This window comes from Colossoma macropomum, unplaced genomic scaffold, assembly GCF_904425465.1.
Source record: "Colossoma macropomum unplaced genomic scaffold, Colossoma_macropomum, whole genome shotgun sequence".
NCBI classification, from domain to species: Eukaryota; Metazoa; Chordata; class Actinopteri; order Characiformes; family Serrasalmidae; genus Colossoma; species Colossoma macropomum.
This window is the reverse complement of record NW_023494805.1, coordinates 23,175,954-23,199,635: the sequence shown is the minus strand read 5'-3', so window position 1 is coordinate 23,199,635 and position 23,682 is coordinate 23,175,954. Positions and strand designations below refer to the sequence as shown.

Below are 23,682 nucleotides of genomic sequence, written 5' to 3'. Positions count from 1 at the left end.
GGGTTTACAGCTGGAGAGACACCAATCTGTCATGTCAGCCTGATCCAGGCCAGACGCCTGTGCATCAGAAATGATACACCGTCATTAAATCCTGGCCTGCGATTGAGAAAACAGCTGTTGGGGGCTTGATCTTGCCAAGGCGGACCAGCGGAATCTGTGCCACATACGTTCAGCCACATATGAGTTGAATCTCAATTACCTACAAAGCTCATTCACACCCTTACAACATGTAATAATAGTCTTATGATACAGTGTGTCTAACTATTATTCTGTAGGCTGTCTCTGTGCTTCCAAGTTAACTACAAATGCTTTGTTTAGAACCATCATTATTGAGGAGTGTATTTTTTTTAACAATTATCAGTTTTAAAGAAAAGCCAGAGAGTAAGGATGGACTTAACTGTATGACAACAAAATTACGCAAAGCCTTTAAAAGATTCCAAAAAACTTCTAGAGAAAAAGATCATCAAGGAATCTTATTAAAAATGAATGAAACAATCCAAATAAATAGGTGTTCTAACTATATATAAGATTGAATATACCACATAAACCACCAATTAATAATCAGCTGCTTCACACAGAAGGAATTTTCATGGATTAATTACTTGTTAAAGTTATTCCGCTAATCGTGATGACCTTGCTTTCATTCAGTAATTCAGAAAGGATAAGATTTTCTTTTTTGGCTTTTATTTTTTGGAATGTGTACCGAGAACACATTCTCACTTACAGGTTCCTTCTGGGGTTTGGTGACAGGAGTGTCAGGTTGCAGCGCCTCTAGAGAAATTTGGGGTTAAGTGTTTTGCACAAGCACAACTGCAGTGGTCAGAGCCGACACAGAACCTGCAGCCCTTGAGCACCAAATCTAGATTCCATCGTGGCCTGACTGGACATAACAAATTCCATAAGTGAACTGGAATCAGCTGGAACAGGTTTCAGATACCAATCAGCAGATTTCTGGCAAATAAAACAACAACAGAGACACACCAAGGGGCGAAGTCTTCCTTTGCCACCCATGGAGTGCTACCAGTCACTTATACCACACTCGACTCCAGGGTGAAATTGTAGCAGATCAGCTGTCAGTGGAGAACTCCTGCAAGCTGGAACTGAAACTATGGAGAGCCCCCATCTCCCCACTGTGGCAGGCAGACATAATGTGTAATGAACTTGTACTTGTCCAGCTGAGGAATGTGGCAGCAGGTGCCCTCTAAAAGGGGATGCTCTCTACAACAGATTCCCCTTACTTTTGTGTTTAGTTGAGGCTAAAGACTTAAGGCTGGAGCTTCTCTCCTCAATCACTTGTTTCTTTAAGGTGTAGCTAGGGCATCGTCAAGCATTGGGAGATAAAAAGTGATGATAAAAGCAACAAACAAATATCTTTTGGCCACTTGGTGAGGGTGGAAAGCTCTACACAAAGCAACAAAGCATCTGTCAAAGTGTAAACACCTGTACGTTCAATGTTTCTTCATAAATCAATGGCATAAATACGGAGTCTGTATTCTGTAGTTACAGTCTCTACTCTTCTTGGAAGGCCTTGCACTAGATGTATGAACATTGCTGTATAGATTTGGTTGCATTAAGCCACAAGAGCATTAGCGACATCAGGTACTGATGTTGGACGATTAGCTCTGGATCACAAACACCACTCAAAGTCATCCTAAAGACATTTGATGGTGCTTCATCACTCCAGAGAACAAAGTTCCACTGCTCCGCATCCCAGTGCTGGGGGCTTTATAGTCTTCTAGCACTGGACATTAGGCCTGGTGACCTTAGGCTCATTGAAGTCTTCTGCAGAGGTTCCCATCCTATATGCTTTTCTATATAAATTACTCAAGCTTGTGTCAGGCCTGAAACAGTGTAGTGTTACAGAGAAGACAGGAGTCTTACCTGTGGCTGGTGAGACAGCAGCAGAGGCCAAAGCCCCAGAGGTGGTCAGCTCCAATCCCAGCAGGACAGACAGGAGGAGGCCGCGCAGCAGCACAGCCAGCCCAGAGTAACTCATTGTGGGCCAAAGCTTTCAGTTCCTCCCACGGCAGGGGAGGAGGAGGACAAACACAGAGGGAAAAAATATGAGTAGCGTTGAATTTCTGGTGCTGCTGTCTGCGAAACGAAATGCTAACGTGGCCGTACAGAAACGCCGGCGTGTGTGGCGAATCACCAGAGAGCAACGCCACATAGAAGAGTTACAAAACGCACCGTGTTCAGAAAAAACACTCAATATGTCAGCGTAAAAAGAGAGAGACAGCAGGCCTACGGGGATTTGTAATTTGTCCTGACGACAAAAATATATCTAAGCTCTATCTGACACCTGTCTCCAATGTCCGGGACATTAAAAGACCATTTTAAAACCTAAACTCCATCCCAAATCGGAGGACACACGACTCGAGCTGCACGGAGCGGTTTAGCCTGAGAGCTGCTGCTCACCAAGTTAACTTCCAAAGACGACGACAAAAAGTGCAAACTGACGAGGAGGATTCCCCAACATCACTCCCAGCCAAGAGGGACAGACACACAAATCCTTTCCAGATATATATGTAAAAAAGACGTGGGCAGGTTCCGTATCCACAGCAGCGCCTCTCTAAAGTGCCATAGTCCTAGTCCAGTCCGTCTGAGTGAGAGAGGGGCTACGAGACAAAACAGCGTCTGTACTTCTTCCACACAGAGTGGCCAAACATCAGCTGTAGTCCCTTCAGCATAGCGAGCACAGCACGGAGAGATGAGGAGAAACGAAGATCCGCCTCCAGGAATCACACTGTCAGAGCCCGTCCTTCGATCCCAGCCGCGTCCGAGACACAGAGGGAGAGAGAGAGAGAGAGAGATCAGAAAAGAAGTCTTATTTTCGGTCACACCAACTCGGTGAACCGACAGGGGGTCAGCGGTGTCTGTGAGCTCCTCTGTGAGCGTGTGAGGCTCTTCTTCTGCCGGACAGCCTCCTTCACAGCCAGTCACTCGACGCAGAAGTGAAACCGAGGGGGCGGAAGTCCGTATGCAAATCGTTCAGCATGAGCACTGCAAAAAACATGATTCAGTCAGGCTCACCCATGTAGCTCACACTGGCAGATGATGGTGACTGCTGGGGGTCATTCACTTTATTATCTGTCACTGAGAGCCTGTCTGTGCAGTCCTCTGACACAAACGCCAAAACCGGATCAGCTGCAGGCTGTGCAGGCTGTGTGGTGAAGCTGAGGGAGAGAGAGCCATCAGCACTGTCGGTATGTGGAAGACACGACACAGGTCGTGGCGGGGCGGGAATCCTCCCGGCTCACGGTGACGTACACAAACACCAAACTCTCTCTCTCTCTTTCTGTGTGTGGGTCTCTCTCTCTCTCTATTGTCCCACACTTCCTCGTTCTGTCGCCTCTCTCTCCACTGTGCTGCTGCGGCAGCTCGCCCTGTACGCGGAGGTAAACCCGGCTGAGCTCAACTAAACCCTCTAACACCATCTAAAAGAGCGTAGATAGTGGAGGACACGAGGAAGTAAAAAGAGGACCTTCCATCGTGCCCACCTCACAGACACACAATGCCGCTCGCGAGCTTGCCTCCTCTGTGCGCGCGCTGATTGGCTACGCTGTCCCAACATGGCAGGATCTGATTGGCTGCTGTATCCGCCGTGTGTGTACGTTTGAAAGGCAGAGCGCGGGAACGTGCTCGATCCGGCAAGGTCGCAAATGGCTCCCTACTCCCTACATAGGGCACTACTTTGGGGATGTACACTCGAGTAATGCCATTTTTATGTTTTAACATGACTGTAAAATGTTACAGCTGTGCTCATATACTAACTGTGCCAAAACGGGTGCCTGGACGTGAGAGCGGTGTTAAGGTCGTGACTGAGGAGGCCGATGTAGCGCGGCTTTACTGCTAACTAGGCTAACTATTCTAGCTTAGCTAGTAAACTCAGATGACCTTAATATATTACTTTGTCCTGTTTTAGTTAATTAAATATATAGTACAATGGAAATAGGTCATGATATCAAATAGGTCATATGTAACAAGTTCTTTCCAACCTTTTCCTGCTGCTGCTGATTTTATGCTTTGGCTTTCTGCACTCCCTGGTGCCTTGAAACTGTGTTCCGCGACTCGGAAAAAAAAGGGACAGCATTTTTCCAATATTTTTTTTTCTTTATTTTTATATTAAACTCTTAATAAATGCAAACTGTTCAACCTCACTTTAAAAGAAATAAAAAATGTCAAAAACATTAAAAATACAAAAACTTAAGTTTTATTTTCACAAGTTAAAATGTAAGGGTCAGGGCTTGAGACAGCCACCTCCCAACAGAAAGTACCATATAAATGATGATTTTGTACATATTTAGCTTATTACCTTCTCAATTAATGACCTGGGTTTAAAAAGATCATAACATAATCATTGTAAATGTCTACAGTCTGAATACTGTCTTTTTAAAACCATTTTTAATGTAGCTAGCAGTTACGGACTAATAGAGTGTAACTGGCAAATGGTACTCAGACAAGAATAGATTTTGAGACCACCAGTGTGAAAAATATCTTTTCACTGATTTTTTTAAAGCAATGTAATAAAGAAACTATTATTATAGTATTTAAAGAATACAGTTTCACTACATACACTGACAACATACTAAAAAACAAACTTAACAAGTAGCTTGCTGTTGTCTTTTTGGTCCTCAGCGCACCAAAAACATTACGCTTTGCCCACCCAAAGCAAAAAGTTTGGGCATGTCTGATGCAAACTTTGTTCATAGCCTATTGCTCAGTGTGCTTTACCCTTAAAGGCCCTGTCTAGAGGGAGAATGATGTTCTGTTTCAAGTTTTTTATATGACTTTTTTGGGTGTTTTCTTCTGTTTGATGTAAGTTGGGTGGGACTAAATTTGGTGTTGGTGATGTTAAATCTGCCAGTCAGAGTTACTCGCATTCCTCTCCCCCAATGAAAGACATATTGTGGACATATAGTGCACTACTTGGTTGAAGCCTTAGTATCACGCACTATATAGTAATCAGGGAGCTGATTAGGATTCAGTCTTCACATTACTTAAACATGTCTAATGGCACTTCAGTATTTGGTATTTGGTATATATTCAATTTTTCAATTTTTGTAATAAAGTCACTCTTGTTAAAAACATAAGCCACTGTGTTTCTAATTTACTAATTATAACAACTGTACTCAGCCAAAGCGGCTGCTGGAAGATCTGTCAAGGCCCTATTTAATGACCTGATTAAGATGGCTCACACCATCATGCTCAGCTGGATGATCTGCAGCATGCCGCAAATGTTACACAAATACACAAAAGCGCCATGTAGGAAACATGATAGTGCCATCTACATGAAATCTTTCATCGAGGAACAGTGCTGGAGTGATGAGTGGTGGCACAGTGCTCCTGAAGTGCACCCTTTTGGCCAGCAGGGGCGTATCCCTTTGGTAAGTGTCCCAGAGCCATGGTGAAAAGGACGGGGGATGGTGATCACCATCTCCCCTGCGATAAGCAGGACAGGCTGTGGGAAGCTGGGTAAACAGGTGGCAGATGGAGCGAGACTGAGTCTCAGGGTGAGGCACAGGGAGTGAGAAGCAGGGCGGAAAACTGACGAGTGGCATAATTTGATATGAGCTAGCAGGAGCGTGAGGCAGGCGGCCAGCCGGGCAGCAGGGGGGGGCATAGACGGGCTTAGCATATGTCAAAGGAGTGGAGGGGGCATTTTGCTGCAAGCTACCTGTGAGTTAATGATGGTGATACTGAAAGAGTTCCAGTGCAGTCACGCAGTGCAGTACCCCCTGTCTACAGAGACCCTAAAAACAGTTTAGACAGCCATCTCATTAAGCTGCAGGAGATTAGGGCTATAACAAAATCCAGCCAATCTTGAAAAGTGGGCGACACTAGCTGTTAGGACCCAACCAATATGAAAATGTAATGGCTTGTACCAAGTTAAAAATTCAGAAAACCAATAATATAGGCTGATGTATTTTACCATGAAGAAAAATGTAAACAGATAGTAAAAACAGCATAGACCAGTATAGCCAGTAAAACAGTGCACTTTTTTACTGACCAATATGTCAGCTCTCAACTGTGACTTGCTAAATTTGATTTAAATGGCCAGGGCCCTCGTAAATGGCCAGGGCCCACCAGTGGGCCCAAAGTTTTACTATACACTTCTATAAAGTAAGAATAACTCAGCTTGCTGGAATTGTAGTCTGTGTAGTTACTGAATAATAAGCCTGAGCATGTCATAAGCTTGGGATTTTAGGGGGTTAATTTATATGAAATGTTGTGTCCCATGCTTTATAGACCACTTTCAAGAATTTTCTTTCATGAGATATGCTGTTAGGATTGGTCTTACAAGGAATATCAGAGCTATATTATGATTAATACCACCTTTATTAGAGAAATAAAATGCATTTTCCATCATATGTCAACTGTGATTCTTTTTAAAACTCATATAGTAAGGTATACACAGCATTTAGAATGAAACTCTTCATATGTCCATATCTCAGCTGATATTTAATGATGTATCAGTCGGCCCTGTTAGCTGTATCAGGCAGCAACAAAGACACCAATCAGTGTGCTTTTAAATTTCTTTTTAATGAATAAACTTTTGTGGATCTGTTGCAAATCTCATATCTGCAGAAGAAATGCCATAAATAATACTATAGGAACATATACAAATGGCATGCTGATGAACATATTTATATGGCAAAAAACATGGTGTAAAAAACGTACAAAATAAATAATGTGACACATTAGGGTATTTCCTGTAATGGGAAAATCTGTTATGGGTGGGGGAATAACCTCTTTTCAAGTGAGCTGGAATGGAATGACCAATTACTATGTCCATTTGTGTCCTACGCTTCAGGGTGACACATACCTTACGTAATAACACCTTTTAAAATGTGAGTTTGTTAGAATTTACATAACATTTTTTACATTTTCCTTACATAATCTGCATCACAAATCCTCAAATCAATCAAAAACAAAATTATTGCATGTAAAACTACAATTATGGATATTAAAAGAGAGTGGAAAGGTTGTTTGTGCTGAGGCACATATAATCATTTTAAGCCCTAAAATGTCTCATAATCAGTCATAAAGTGACACAGGCCAGCTTGTAACTGTACTTAATTACTGCAACTGGGATGTTAAAGTACATGCATTTCACTCCCAAATGCTTTAAGACTGTACTATGTATTATAGCATTCTTTTTCCATTTAGCTTAGGATATTAATACTACATTGCTGGATAAGGCATATCTTTGTAGGATATTTTTAAAAAGGAAACAATATTTAAGCATATCAGTTATAAATAATGAATTGGCAAAGGTGGCATTTTCATCATATAAATGTATCTGAGTTCAATTAGTTTTTTTACTGTACTTATAACTAATACTTATGTGTGCAATTTGACACAATTCACATATCTAAAGAATCTATTAAATCCTGTAAAACAGCCTAATAAGGTACTTGTTGGCCTGACTGACATGACGCCTGATTTAAAAATAAAGTCAAGCTTCTGTTTTGGTAGCGTGCAGAACGTTGTTTCTGTTCTGTTATGTTTTCATAAAGTTATCCTGTTATATTTGAAAGGTTTGCTGCAAATGACTTAGTTGGCATGGGCACAGCTTGGCAGACCGCACGGAGGCAGCACCCACATGCACATGACCTAAGCAAAGAGGAAAATCTGCAGGAGAGGCATGACCTTTAGGGTTGAGAGGTCAGCAAGGACGGCCTGTGAGAAGAAAGAATCACAACAGAGCATAGTTTTTTAGAAGAATTTTGAAATAAGGTTACTTGAAGGCATTTTCTCAATATAAAAAAGTGATCATGAGCAAAGATGGTACAATAGCACTTTTTCTTTTCCATTACTGATACTAAAACCTTGAGTACTGGCTGATAATGATACCTGTCCAATATACTGTTCTTTAAACACTATTAACCTTTAAAATGTGCTATTTTTAGTTAAAGTACTTCTAGTAAGAGGAACATCTAAAAGTAGGTTATCATACTCAATCTACTCAAATTCTCTACTACCCCAGGAAGAAGTACCCCTCCTGTTAGTTAGTTAGTATGTCCACTGTATTTGACTATGCCCATCAGTTCTTAGGTCAGGTTACCTGGTAGTATCCGCATCACAGACTAAAATTTTCAGGAGCACAAAATAAAACCCAGATCCACACAGGATTACATCTGAAAACATTTTAATTAAAAAATAAACTGGCTCAGGCATGGCTGGGAATTGACAGTACGCCAATTTAAATAAACTGAGAGGCATGTCAATTATTATTTTGCAAAATGTCAACTGGTAATAATAAACCATAAGCGATAGGGCTGTAAGATATTGACATAAAATGCAATGTTTGGTAAGTTGGTCTGTTGGATATCACAATGATGATATGACAAGCGATTATTATTAAAATAGTGTTCCCATGACTGGATCTGATGCAACTGGATCTGATGCAAGTATAGACGTCTTTTTTTGGAAGTGTTAACAGAAATCTAACTAACCTGTCCCTTAAGCAAACAGCAAAATATACATTCACAAAAGTACTATTGTGCAAAATAAAAAGAAATACAGCTACTTTAGACATCAGAACTGCAAGCAGATTTTTTATGCACTGAAAGGCTAAGGAACAGTCAGCATTACCTTGATAGCTGAATAATAATTTGATAACTTTCTATGGATGCTAATATGCTATATGCTATATACACATAGTTTAGCACCCAGACTCTCTTACTATGGAGCCATAGTATCCTGTTTATATATGTTTTTCTTCTTTGCGTTTTAGAATTATAACTTGCATTTGTGGATGCAGAGATGAACTGTGTTCACAGTGGTTTTCAGATGTGTTCCTGAGTCCATGCAAGGATTTACTGTACAGAATCCTGTCTGTTTCAGCCAATATTGGTGTTTGGCCTTTTCCCTTGTATATAGAGTTTTCCCCAGATTGCCTGAATCTTTTAATGACATTATGTACTGTGGCTGATGAAATCCCCAATTTATTTGCTACTTTACATTGAGAAACGTTATTCCTGAATTGTTGCACTATTTGCCCACAAAGAGGACGTAAACTCCTTCCCATCTTGACTTCTGAAAGACTCTGGGTGCTCTTTTCATACCCAGTCACGTTACAGACCTGTTGCTAATTAACCTAATTAGTTGTAAGATGTTCCACCAGGTGTTTTTTTAGCATTACCTTTTTTTAGTTTTAACTTTTTTTGTTGTGACAGTAGCCGTTACTGCCTAGCACACATAACACATAATATTGGGAATGAAAACAATCCTAATGTTTGATGTGTTTTTACAGGCTTGTAGTTCAGGATGGAGCAGTTTTCAAACTGTGCATGTGTATGATATAATTTGATCTGGTCTGTCGTCGCAGATCTTAACGATGTGTTTATTGTGGAAGCCTATATTGTGATGATAAAAACGAGATTTATCGTGCAGCCTTAATAGTGATATTACTAAGCACATATCACAGGAAAAGTGTAAAACAAAAATTCTTAGTCTACACAAAAAGAATCCTAACACCTCTTCTATAGGTGCTCTTCACAAAATGGTGTCCGGCAGACACTCTGACGCAACACCTATCTTCAGGGAGAGGCCAAGAGTTTGGTTGGCACGCTGAGTGGAGCCAGATGCCCTGCAGATGCAGCAGTGGGGCCTGAAGGTGAAGGAGTTGGGGAGGTGGGGTGGAATCAAGCGTTCTCAAGCTGTGGCCTTTTGGGATTGGAGGCAAGTAAATTTAGGGGCTCCTATCATGTTTGCAAGCCTCTAAAGTTTCAGGCCTGGGCCCTGGGTGCTAAAAATACATTGTGTTATGATATGTTCTCCAGTAGGACCATGTGGTATATTAGCAAGCAGATACTGTCCAGCAGCATCTTCCCTTCGCCCCAGGGCCCAGGCCCGTGCGTCACTGCGGATTACGGCCAGGTGCCACTGCCAGTAGCTCAGATTAACTTTTACTACAGCTGTCAATCAAACCATTGCCTGAGGGTGCAACCAATGATGCTGCCTTTAAAATGCTTTTAGATATTTATGTGACAGTCTTGTACGTTAAAAATGATAACACATCATTTGACTGAATAATATTTTATAGTCATTGATTTAAATCATTAAATCATTTACTACAGTTATTGGTGAATTATTACCATTACAAATATGTGTCTTCTAAATAAATGGTCAATGGCAAAAACAGACTGTGTAATCTTGATAAAATATTCAACCAAAAGCTATAACATACATGTTCATGCAGAGAAACAAGTTCTCGCTTATATATATCAACACCGTCAGAACAAAATCTCAGATCTCCAAAACTATGCAGAAGAAAGGAGAAATGTTCCTAATTTTTAATGTAAGTTAATGTGGTAAGATTTTCTGGACTGTTTATATCGGTCTATTCATCATGAACGGCAAAGAACAGCCAGCAGTTTCAAATGAAAAACAGAAAAAAACAAACATAAAAAGGAAAGAGGTTTTAGGCTGACAGTGATGCTATGCACACTGACCTCATCAAATTTGGTTTTGAACGTGCAGTGGCCAAGGGGGAGGGTGGTCTGCTTTTAAAAGTAGCCAGGCCAGCGATTCTGAAACATGTGCCTTGGGAAGACTAGGTTACTGGCGCTGGCTGTGAGTCAACGTGCTATTTCAGTCACCTATAGCCCTCTCTCACGCACACACACACGCTCACATGCAACACACCTCAGCTGAAGCCAGTGATGTCACCTCCATCAGATTTTCGGCTCGGAAGGCGAAGACGGCGGCCGCCAAGACTAAGAGAGGGAGGAAGAGGGACAGACAAACAGCCTATCAAATAATAGGGTCCAAATGACACAAGCTTACGTCAGCATGTCACACATTTTAGATCCCCTACAGTGCAAAGTATTGAACGTTGAGAAACAACTCCATTCAACCTAATGGATTATTGATAATTATTTCATTGATAATGAACCCCAGTCGGAGATGTGTGCTACAAATTCTTATTCAGTTGAATGGAATTTTTGACAACTTTCTGAAAGCTTGTCTAACCTCACAGTCACTGTAAGAAGAACACACTTGTGGGCGGAACATGGAGATGTATTGGATGGATCCAAAGTGTTTTTTTTTAGGAAAATAACAAAGACATCAAATCTATAAAATAGTTTATATGGAAATAATCCAGTCAGAAATATTGGTCTTCTACCTCTTCAGACCCCACCATCCCTTGTCACAGCACAACTCACTGGCTGTAATGCTTTAACAAGGACAGACATTCCACTAATTAACTTTATGATTGTGGTTTCACCTCTGCATTTTCTGACTCTAAAACTTGATGCTAAACATGAAAAGTACTTTTTTCCAAAAATATTATTTGAAATTACATTTTTTGTTTTGGACATAAATTCATGCATAGGCATTCATTTAAAATGATATTTGTCTTAGAAACAACTTTTAAGTAGAAGCCTTTTAAGTGTCTGTAAGAAAAAATATTCTAGGTTTTGAGTCCAAACACTTGACTGGTAATGTACTCGACCTGAAACTTTCAAATAAAAATGTGAAAATATGTATCCTATTAATTCTGTTCAGAAACTGCACAAAACAGGCTCACTATAAACTGACAAATGTTTTTTTGTGTACAACTGGAAAAATGGACCCACCTGCAACTATCTCTAAGGAATCATAACCTAGGACACGGTCCCATAGCAACAACAGCTGGTCAGTGGAAAGGTACCCTGAGAAAGCCCGAACCATCCACTTGAAGGCGATCCGCAATCTGAGTCACACACACACACAAAGGCAGTTTTTTAAGTTCTCTTTAAAATGTACCTATTTACTCAAAACAATGTTTGAATACAGATATATTTCCACTAAAAAGGGGTCTACAAGGCAGCTTAATAAGCTGTGAGATTTGTAAGTGCATAGCACGAACGCTAGGTGGAGCCATCTGAGTATCGCTTGGTTGCATGCAATGTGTTTTAATGGCCTAATCTAAATCTCACTTAGAACACTAAGGCATACATCCAGTTCCATATTTGTCTTTGATGTATGAAAATATATTCATACATACTGAAGGTGTGGGATATGATAAGTCAGGGGTGCCCAAACTTTTTGTCTTGGGGAGCGAAAGTGCAATGTTTGCAGTGGGCTGATACCGCAAATGCTGTACATCCATTTGTAACAATTTTTGTTTATTTCACTAATAAAGGTGGTATCAATCATAATATAGCACTGATATTTATTGTATGTGTAAAGCCCACTCTCAACAATTATGATCATGATTTAAAAAACCCTAAAAATGGTCTACAATGTGATTTGGAAACATTCAAAGTAAGTGAGGTAGGTAGGTTTAAAATAAAGTTTGTTTTTTTTAATAATTTGTTACCAAAATACTTCAAAAATACAAATTTAAAAGTGAAATAAGAAATAAATAAGTTATAAATAGAACAAAAATGCTTGCTCTATCTTTGGGTTGGGGGTGTTTTTTTGGTTTTTTTTTGGTGGATCAAAACAATGGGTCAACTTTTGCCTGCTGGCAGCCCTGTGTTAAGTGAATGACTATCATAACACATTATACCAGTAGCACAATGATTCAGACTTACGGTTGAGCTCCAATCTTTTGTAGATGATAAAAGAGCTGAGGAAGATGGCTTTGCAGTAGCCTCTCAAACTGCAAACAAAGAGAAACTATACCCTGCACGCACACACACACACACATATGTGTAAACACAGTAAGATCTTAAAGCACACACTTGCCACCCACATTCATGGACATTTAGTAATATGTACTTACCGAGGGTGAGGAGGATATGGAGTGCAATCTGAAGAAGTAGCGCACATACATCTCCCTGAATACACTATACAGCTTAGACGGCTCATTGTACAAGAAACACAGAGGAGCCACTGTGGGAAGACATACACAGGTTAGTTTAATGCTCATTAACTAAACTTCAGCTCTACTTCCACAACAATCAAAACACATGTAGTCCGCACACTCACCATACATTGAGAAGCCATGGAAGGGGATAACACCTAACAAAAGACCAAGAGACATCTATTGTAAGAGAACTGTTGTTTCTGAAATATTTGCTACACTAATTAAATACAGTTATATATTTGCATTACATTCAAATGACTGAAGGGTAGCAAAAACAATAAGTAAAAAATAAGTAATAAATAAGTAATAAATTCTGTTATTTATTTAATATTTCATGTTTTTTAGGAACAACAAGAAGTTCTCAAATGATAAACTGCAAAGATATATTTATAGTAATTCTCAAATGATACTTATATAGTACTTATATGATATTTATATATTTATATATATTTATATATTCATACTTATATATGATATTTATAGTAATTCTCAAATGATACTGCAAAGATCTATCTATAGTAATTCCTTGATAAGTTTTCTGCCTCAAGATTTGGTCAGCCCTTTTCACATATGAGGCATTCTATTAAATATATTATCACTTTACAGGTTTCTTAGACACCAAAAATCAACCACATTCATCATTCAGACACATTTAACCTACTAATTGTTTATAGCTTCCTACAAATGAATTGAAATTTGTAGTAGCTGTACAGTCGTAGAAACACTTTATATGTGTACCTGCAATAAAACTCATTTTATAATAATGAAAACAGTGATCGCAAATGTTTGACAGGTAGTGTATATAGAGCAGTAACTTCTCATCAAATACAAATCTGTGATATTTCTTTAGAAATTCTCAGCTTGACTGAATGAGCTATGTGTGAGAATGAATCATAATTAATATATAATTATAAAACTGATATCCATGGCAATAATAGAGATTTCCAAAGGGTAAAATAGCATCGAGTAATATTGCAGCAGTCAAAGAGATCTACATAGGAGACTGGACGTTTGAAGTAACTGATTAACTGACCGTACCGTTTGGAGGGTAGACTACAGCAAACTCCTCTGCACCAGTCTTGCCTAAGATAAAGAGAATATTTTACCCAATGAATGAGTAAATGACACACAAAAAAGACCACCCTTTATTTTATTTTGAGTATAAGCATAGGGATAAGTTATTATCTTATCATTATTTCACAGTGTCAGAAAAAAGCAGAAAACATATAACCGAACAGAAGCCTGAACAACTAAATAATTTTCAGTATTCAGCCTGTCTTTCCTTGTTCTTTTTAGAAGACTTTCAGTTTTTCAAAGAAATCTGCAGGGAGGTTTTAATACACTTCCCACCTGCTTCTCACGACCCAAGTAATCTAAACACATTCACAATGTTGAGGTCTGGACTTTGGGGTGGTCAGTCTACTGTTCTGAGAACAGCAGTGGTTTCTTTGTTAGATTTGTACATTTTCTTCTTTTCCAGAAGCTACTTCATCATGTATTAAAAATTGTTTGTGCATATCAGCATTGATGCTGATGAATAATGAAAATCAAATCACCAACTTCAGATGCTGATCTGCATTCCAAGACTTGCACTTGTCCTCCACAATGTTTGACCCATGATTGTAAACATGGTTTGAAATGTCTTTTCTGGACTAATTCATTTATAAAACATTAGGGCTTCTTGACAGCTACACATCCTATCAGACCCACTGTGAAAGGATGGACAGAAACAGGATTTTTAGATCTGAAGCAAGAGTAGAGCTTGATTTTCTCCTCTCCCTCAAAGATGAAAGAGCTGTTTGTCTGATGAAAACAGTTCTGGTGGTCTATCAGGCCTTGCATGGTTGTTATGAGTGCCATTTTCTCTGTGTATTTTTATCATTTTTTTAATTTTTATTTTCCCCTTCTTTATTCAAGTGGATTATCTTATATCTAATCTCTTCAGAAATATCTCCTAAAAATGAATAACTTGTACTTAATCCCCTAATCTCTAATTTTTGGACAGTATTGTACACACACACGCACACACACGCGCACACACACCCACACCCACACCCACACACACACACACACACACACTGATGAGTTTTACCCTGAATGTAGGATTTAGGAGGGGTGGCACTATTGTAGCTGAAATGCTCCAAAACAGCAGTGTCTCGAGAGAAGCACAGCAGGACCTGTTATACAACAAAATCAGCACACAAACACATAAACACACACAAACACACACACACATACACAAACACAGCAAATTTCTTCCTGACTACAGAATTCTATTTTAAATCATTTTCACTACGTCAATGGCAAACTGCTATGGTGCAATTACCTTTGAAGAGAGCAGCCCTTAAGATCACCCTACAGTAAGAGCTGCCATTCTATCACTTAGCAGAAATTCAACTAATAGTATTTGAAGACAGAATTAATGTTGAGGGAACAGAAATCCTTATTTGATGTATTAACTGGCTTTTCTGTTTGATCATTGTTAGTATGCAAAGGAAAAACAAATGTAAACAAATGCACATACATTATATATATATATATATATATATATATATATATATATATATATATACATATATATATACAATGTATGTGCATTTGTATATATATATATATATATATATATATATATATTCTAATTTTTTTACATAATGCCATGCCAACATTTCATGACAAAAAGGCAACAGAACAGCAAATAGAAATGACTCAAAGTAACTTAAAATAAAACCTTATTACATTAACTTGCACTGAAAATTGAAATTTGAACATGCAAAATTGAAAGTGTTTTGGTTCCCTTTTGCTCTAATGTTTCTTTTTTGGCAATACAAAGTTTTGATCTGACAGTTGTGATGCCTCCTCTATTTTTGATACTTTCCAAGTTTTTAAAAAACACTGATTAAATTTATGATTCAAAACAGGTTTACTGTTACACAACACATCAACAGACAAAATTCTTTATCTGCTCAGCAACTTTGTACAAAACCAATATTTATGTTCAGCCTGCTGCAGTTAATCATTTCACACCTGTGGCCTGTGATAAGTCTCCATAGAGATGACATAATTTGCTCCTGAGAACTCTGCTAACTTTCAGTTCTGTTCACTTCTTAACTTTTTAGAAGCTAACAAAAGCATGCTGTAAATTTATATTATGTCTTACTCATTTCTCACTGATACAAATTGAGAACGTTTGCCAGAAGTGCAGATTCTAAACTTTCAACTGACACCACATTGTGTTTGTAAGAAGAAGAGGAGATATTTTATGATGATTTGAATTGGATGAAAAGCTGTTGTGCATACAGTCTTATTTTGCAGATTGTAAGTGTAATTCTTTACATAACTAAGCAAATAATCATGTCTAATCATGTCATTTGTGTAATTACATTTGAATAGTACAGAAAAACAGCATAACTTTCGACTTCTAAGGGTTAAAGTTCACAAAAACATAAAAACAAACATGGGCTTAGAGAATGAATAAGATAAAGCAGGGCTGAGATGGCACCTGTCCCAGCCGTAGCAGCTGATGCAAGGTGAGACCAGATATTACAAACCACAACAGGTACTGCATTAAATTACCAGATCTTTCAGTTTGGCCATGTAACAAAATGCAATAAGCGTGTTAACACTGATGTCTTGCTTTGTCCTTTTGAGACACTATGACTTAATTAAATACATATGTAGCTATATCTGGGTCAGCCATTGTAGCCCACAAAAACATGCATCTAACTGCAAACACAGAATGCCTGAAAACAGTAATGTGTGGATTATTCATTATTTATACCTGAAAGAATACTAGGAGTGGTAATCTCTAGGCACTTTACGATTCGATTCGATTACGATTCAGAGCAACTGCAGGTCACATAGCAGTGATGCGTTATTCGCATTTATAAGCAGCGCAGTTGGTTTCATGGAACATTAAATCTGCAACGAGAGACCGTCAAACACAAAAGTTGTGAAGATGAAGTCGCTTCTCTTTCGAATTGTCCCCGTTCCACCTTAAATGGTGCCGCATTTAGATTCCTCAGAATTTAAGGTGGAACGGGAAAATTCGAACAAGAAGCTGGAGAATGAGAAGCGACTTCAGCCTCAGAAAACAGTCGAACGTTGAAAGACATTTTACGAGAAACTGATCTACTTTTGAGGAAAAGTTTTCTGGTGGAGATGGGAGGAAAGCGGCTATAGCTGAGCTAATGCTTAAAGCAGAACAGAGTAAGTCCGCGTGTTCGTTTATATTTTTTTAACCTAACTTTTACTAGGACATTAATACATACTGGACATTAAATGTTGTGGCTCCCAAGGTGGTTTGATTTTTGTTGAAAGGTCAAAATGGCTGTTCTTAACATTTGTGTGGTGACTCCTGACCTAAACTGGCTTTAATGCAGAGGGAGCTGGTCGGATTTCTCGCTCATCCAGTAGTGTTTTGTGCCGCCACAGACTGTCCGGGCGCTGCACTTCCGCACTTCCAAGTTCCGCCTTTTGCATTCCGTCAACATTACGTTATAAATTAAATATTTAGAAAATCGATTTTTGACATTTGTGAATCGATTCACAATCGTCCACGTCCGCATCGCGATGCATCTAAGAATCGATTTTTTCCCGCACCCCTAAAGAATACTATCATTAAGGTCACCATATCTTATGCTGGCTAGCCTAACATGTTTACACATTATCATGAAGTCAAAAATGTAAGTTTGTATGGATCCTGTTAAAAGTTTAGCTTACAATGCTGTGTGAACAAAGATCTGTGCTGTTTCTCCAAGGTACTGTATGTAAATTCCAACCAGAGAGAAATAAAATAAATGGCATGCGTGCATTAATGCCATAGAATGACAGTGAGTGCCAAGTAAAACTTTTGTAAACCTTATAAAAGGCACACACAGTCATCAGGTGTCTAAGGAAACTTATGAAATGAAGAAAAGGACTAAATAAGACACATAGTGTGCATCCAGTCAGCTCTCACCTGATACAGAAAGTCTTCAAACACAAAGTAATAGTCATCATTACTTGCAGTCAGCTTCACATCCTGAAGCAAATGAAAAAGAAACATAAATGTCTCCCATAAGAACTACAATTATCAATCATCCAACATGACTGCCAAATCTAATCAAAATGCAATCTAACTAAGGCACATACGCTATCCACAGACAGGCATTCTGGTATTCAAGGCATACCACAGACAGCACACACGTGCAGTCTGGACAAGTGGAAATGATATGGCAGATTTCATTCAGCTGAGCTGGTTTCACTAATAGTTTATATTTCTTTCGCCCAGATCTAATCTGCGTTCATATGCTAAATGTACCAAGAAAACATGACCTTGGAACAAGATGACTACAGGATTTGGATGGAACACTAAACCTAATTAAGAAAACCTTAAGATATCAATCAAATAGCCACAAAATCTATTTTTATTGAATAAACTGCACTTCTTAAACAATGGCATTCTCAAATGTGTATGTGTGTGTCTCTCTCTGCACCTTATAAATTAGATTGTCCACCAGCAGGTCATGGTGTATAACTGCAGCCTTCAGTTGCTCATAATGCATGATGTCCTGCAAAAAAAGAAAAATCAGGTTAGTGGATCTAACCTGAATGACGTAATACCACATCTTCATACCAGTACTACAATCAAAGCTGTAGGAATTCAGATTCCTAGTGTTCAAAAAGCAGTGAGAGTTCAAAAGCACAAGGAGCTGAAATGATTACCCTAATCATTTTTAAGCCACCTAAATATGCAGTACTGTGCAGAAGTCAGAGACCACTCTTTCATACATTTACTTTCCAGTTAAAACAGCAATTAAGTAGTTTATTTTTCAGCATCAGAAAAAAAAGCAGAAATCAAAGCTCCAAAGTTCAGTCTTAGAAGTTGGTTGCATTTTCTGATTCCAAGCAATCACAATTACAAATTTAGACTCATCGGTCTTGATGCTCTAGTGCAAATTTTCTTCTTTTGTCTCTGTTTCCTTTTCTCAGTTCACAGCTTCTTGACAGCTATACATCCTAATGATCACTAAATACAAGTTATGTTTCAGAATCAGTAAAGTAAAATAGCAAATCTATCAGTATTTCATTTGACCACTCTTTATGTTTGCCACTTTAACTCTTCCATCCTTCCAATCTTAAAATCAACAATTTACAGCTGCTTCCTCCTAACAAAAGCTGCTACCAAGGAGTCACTTGCATTATGTTCCCCTTCAAAAAGACAGTAAAATTCACACAAGCAACTACCCAAACTCACCTTAGCTGCCCTGCAAATTTTTCTCATGTGTATCTAAAAAGGCTAAAGAAGATATTTCTGAGAAGATTAGATATTTCACATGCATTAGAAAGGAGAAATGAGTGAAAAAAAGTTTCCAAGACTAGAAACAGATAAACAGAACTTAAAGCTTTCATCTTTAAAAAAGAAGAAAATCAAGCTCCACTCTTGCTTCAGATCTGAAAAAATCCACAGGTGTGTCTGTCCATCCTTCCACTGTGAGCAGACATCTCAACACTATGAGTCTGAAAGGATGTGCAGCTATAAAAAAATTGTTACTGAGAAAAGTAAATAAAATGAAACTTGCATTAGAACACTGAAACTGGACATCTATTTTTCTCTGAAAAACACCCCTGCAGATTTCTTTGAAAAAACAAAAGCAAGTCTCCTGAAATGAGATATTTTTTGTTAAGCATATGTTTGTTTTTCTTCTGAAGCTGAAAAACAAATAATTTTTGACGAGAAAATAAATAAACGAAAAGAGTGGTCTCTAACTTTTGCACAACATGAATAGGTAGTAACATACACGTCCGCAGTATAAAACCTTCTTGACTGGAAAAAAATATTAACGGTGATATATTATCCTGGGCAAAGCATAAAAATAAAGACATGCAGAGAGATGGAAGTAAATTGAACCTTTCTTGACCTACTTTGGCAGGAAGTGAAGGATGAATGTGAAAAAATGCAGGAAAGATGTGGAAAACTGTCAGGACAATTCATCCATATCCAGACCTTTAGCGTAAAGACATTTTTTTTTACAAAATGATGAAGTGCCTGTTTTATGTCAGAACAGAAAGATTACAATTCACCTGAAAAGTCTTAAAAGAAACCACTGAGCTGGAAAGCATTTAATGGTTCTAGGGGTTTGTCAAATATGGGACTTGTCACCTGTGACATGAAACACACTGACAGGAAACTAAGCTACAGCAGGTCAGGCAAGGGTAACAGTCACCATCATTAACAGGAAATGTGTCAGATCACCGCACACTTGAGTATCAGAACTGATATGCCTGAATTTTAACAGCTACACTCAAGATCCAAAGCTATTAGAATTATTTTACTAGAGTTTGCAATGAATCCAACCTAACGTAGAGTCAAGCTTACTTGGTTAGCCCTGAAAGCTCAAATCTATGAATAGAAAATGGCACAAAAAACATTGCATCATTGATGGAAAGGGTAAGACAGTCTGCATTGTCATTTTTAAAAGGCATTAGTTCTAATCATTTTTAATACTGATTTTCTGGTGGCCACCTCTTGAAGTAGTACTGCAGAGATTACTGTATCCTCTGGACTTCCTGACATTGCAGGAATCACTGCCATTTTTTTCAGCTGGCCTGGTCACTGTCTTCAAGACAGCAGCTCTATGTCTGGTTACATAATTGTTCCATCTAAAACATTAACAATACCACTGATTTCTCGTCATCGTTTTTGCCATGCCATCTGTTCCTGATCTGCAAAAGTCTAAGGCAGTGTCACACATGAGAAGGATTAGCCAACTCAATGAAAATATGATGGCTTTTAACATGCATTTACCTTTCTGTCACTGTAGCTCAAAAGTACACTCTCAAGACCCCATTCCACTGCAGAAGATCAATCTGAAAGATGACTAGCAATGTTGTAGGTGGCAGCATGCTGGCTAAGGGTGGCCTGATTTACACAAGAGGAGGTTGTGTGAGCATCCCACCACACAAGCAGTTCATAGCTAACCTGATATTTATGTTGGCACCTGCAGTACTGGAGGTAAATTTAGCGAGCCAGAATAAACATGACATCTAGTTAAAAAGTTCTGCAGCATCTGCAGGTCTTGCTTCTGAAATCAAGACACCGGTACAAAACACGTGGGAGTGTTTAACTGATACTAGTGCGTCCAGATACAGTACAGTGAAAACATATATGCCCCCTCCTGATTTCTTCTATTTTACGTGTGTCACACTTAACTGATGGAGACAACCTGAGTAAACACAACATGCAGTTTTAAATGATCATTTCATACACATCAGGTAAAAAATGTATCCAACACCAACTGGCCCTGTGTGAATCAGTGATTGCCCCCTCAGTTACTCAATCAACCAATTTACCAAATTTAGGTTTTGACTGGGATCGATTCAACTAGACACATCCTGGCTTAATTACTGCCAGCCTATACTTGACTTATACTTGACCTATACTTTTGAATCTATACTTGGCTTAAATAGAACCTTTCCAGAAATCTGAAGTAGGCTAAAATGTCTCGACAAGCAGCACACTATGCTGCAATCAAAATAAATCCCGGTAAGAGATGAGCACAATTGGGTTATAAAGCAAGACAATGATTCAAAGCACAAGAGCAAGTCCACCTCTGCATGGCTCCTGACTTAAACCCCATTGAGATGGCAGAACCTTAAATGGGCAGTTCATGCTTGAAGGCCCTTCAGTGTGGCTGAATTAAAGCAGTTCTGAAAAGAAGTCTGGGCCAAAATTCCTCCACAGTGATGTGAAAAACTGATCAAATAAATGCACAACAACAACAACAGCACTGAGACATCACATGATTAACAGAGAAGAGCAGATTGATTGATCAGCAGAAGTAGCCACTATTTGCGTCAGTCTTGAAGGGCTAAAAAAAAGTATCCAGGTGGATCCAGCATCCTCATGAAGCTGGTTTTGAGAATGCAAAGAGTGTGCAAAGTTGCATCGAGGCAGAGATGACAACTATGAAGAATCTAGAAGTTTTTTTTTATTCCATATGTGTTATTTCACAACTTCAATGTCTAAAATGTAGAAAAAAAACCCTTTATAATTAATGTGTTTTGACTGGTACTGTTTCTCGATGTGAGTCAATGAGTCAAAGTCACTCACTGCATTCCTTTCCAATCTCATCACAGCACAGATACACAAACTCTACCTCTAAGTACAAAAGGACACCAGTAGAATGAAATATGCTTGTGTGCACACATGTGTTACCTCAGGTTCGTTAGTAGCGTTGAGGATTAGAGCCCATAGCTGAGCTCTGAGGCCAGTGGGACACCCCTGCCTGCTGTACTGCTGAGCCGCCGCACTGTCCTGCTCACTCACCACTAACACACACACGCAGAAAAAGATTCACTGTATACACTCTCAAGAGGTGCTCTAGACCTACAAAGCTAATCCATACACTTCAGTTTCACAGACTACAAACTCCAGGTGTAGAAAAGAGGGTTAAAAAGCATTAAAGCGTAAACACTGAGCCTCTCTCTCCATCTAGGCTGTTAATTTGATGTGCATGTGTGGCAGCACCACTCTCTGCAGCATTTGATGGGAGGCCTAAAGGTTTGTGTATATTTCTCGTGTGCATTTAATGAATGAGTGTATAAAAAGGGAGACAGAGAGAGAGAGCTATCTGGGTGTATGTGTGAGTGCATGTGTGGGTGCATGCATGTGTCCATGTGTCTTACAAAGAGGATCATGAAAAAGGAAGATTGTGTGCCCTCTTACCTAAATTCCAACTGTGTTATGTACAGATAAAATGGAGTGATTAAACAAATACTCTCAGAATGATACAGTGATCTAGCAGTTAAACAAACAGTCATTCTGCAATAAAGAGAGGGGGGTAACATTAAGCTGTTTATTTTTTTACCTTTCTTCCCGATACGAATGTGTTCGCTTTCAAACAAATCTGTGTGAAGATGCAAAAAGGGCAAACAGAGAGCGAGAGAGAGCGCATGAGAGAGTGAGCAAGAGACAGACAAAGAGAGAGGGAGAAACACATTTTACTAATTTAATGAAGAATCCAGACTACTTGCTCACCTGACAGCACATAGACTGGACATGAAAAGGGGCTGCTGCAGACCCTATTTTGATGTTTAAAAACGTATGTCATGATTTACTAAATGCAGCAGCACTAATAGACCCAAATATGCAATTGCTGCTCTTTCATGCGTTTGCCTTATTGCATATGTTCGCTGTCCAAAGAAAACCATGTATCTGCATTTTGGTTGATTTTCATTTTTCTACATCATTTCAACACACCAGCTGTCCTTTACGTTGTGTGAAAATTTCATGAAGAATGGACCAATAGAAATGCTCTAAAATCATTTGGAATAAAACCTCTTTTACAATAACTTAGATTAAGACGTAAGAGTGTTTTTGCCTTCTCCTGTAAAGTTACTATTTTGGAGATACATGTTTTTCTTTGGACAGCAGCGATATGCATTTAAGGAAGTTTCCCCCTCAAAGCACAAAATAGAAAGAAAAAAGCAGAGTGCTATTCAAACACGTTTAGTTTTATAAAAAAAATGTGAATTATTCTGCATTATTCTTAACTTGACAAAGAAACTTACAAAACGGTAAAATCATTCCAGAAATATTTCCTAATACTTTGGGAAAATTTTACAACATTATCTGTATATAAGTGTCTTAACAGCAGGTTTTCCCTAAATAATGATTTTGTAAATGACTGTTTAAAGCACATATAGAAAATCTTTTGACTGTTCAGTTTCTGCATTACTAAAGCTACTTTGTCCCCACTGTGGAAGCAGCCTTTGATACACTGCACTTAGCTAAGAAGACACGCTCACGTCAAGTTCAAAATCATACAGCTCCTCAACAATGCACTAAGTGAAACTAAACAGGGATTTTACAATTTCACACAGTTTCCAAATGCACT

At 38.7% G+C, this 23,682-nt stretch overlaps 2 protein-coding genes across 3 annotated transcripts in view; both read right to left on the bottom strand.

Annotated features, from left to right (window-relative positions):
* Positions 1 to 3,507, bottom strand: part of stim2b (stromal interaction molecule 2b) — a 48,751-nt gene extending 45,244 nt beyond the window's left edge. For both annotated transcript variants that reach the window (XM_036596157.1, XM_036596158.1), the window contains exon 1: positions 1,882 to 3,507. In XM_036596157.1, the coding sequence (XP_036452050.1) occupies positions 1,882 to 1,996 (115 nt within the window). In that variant the 5' untranslated portion in view covers positions 1,997 to 3,507. The remainder of the gene's footprint in view (positions 1 to 1,881) is intronic.
* Positions 3,508 to 7,036: 3,529 nt separating this feature from the next.
* tbc1d19 (TBC1 domain family, member 19) overlaps positions 7,037 to 23,682 on the bottom strand; it is a 31,908-nt gene continuing 15,262 nt past the window's right edge. Inside the window, exons 10-21 of the mRNA XM_036597767.1 lie at positions 22,654 to 22,692; positions 22,002 to 22,114; positions 18,280 to 18,354; positions 17,763 to 17,825; positions 14,898 to 14,982; positions 13,844 to 13,888; positions 12,928 to 12,960; positions 12,722 to 12,831; positions 12,531 to 12,622; positions 11,589 to 11,704; positions 10,654 to 10,724; positions 7,037 to 7,683 (exon numbers count right to left, since the gene is read on the bottom strand). Coding sequence (XP_036453660.1) covers positions 7,618 to 7,683; positions 10,654 to 10,724; positions 11,589 to 11,704; positions 12,531 to 12,622; positions 12,722 to 12,831; positions 12,928 to 12,960; positions 13,844 to 13,888; positions 14,898 to 14,982; positions 17,763 to 17,825; positions 18,280 to 18,354; positions 22,002 to 22,114; positions 22,654 to 22,692 — 908 coding nt within the window. The 3' untranslated portion in view covers positions 7,037 to 7,617. The remainder of the gene's footprint in view (positions 7,684 to 10,653; positions 10,725 to 11,588; positions 11,705 to 12,530; positions 12,623 to 12,721; positions 12,832 to 12,927; positions 12,961 to 13,843; positions 13,889 to 14,897; positions 14,983 to 17,762; positions 17,826 to 18,279; positions 18,355 to 22,001; positions 22,115 to 22,653; positions 22,693 to 23,682) is intronic.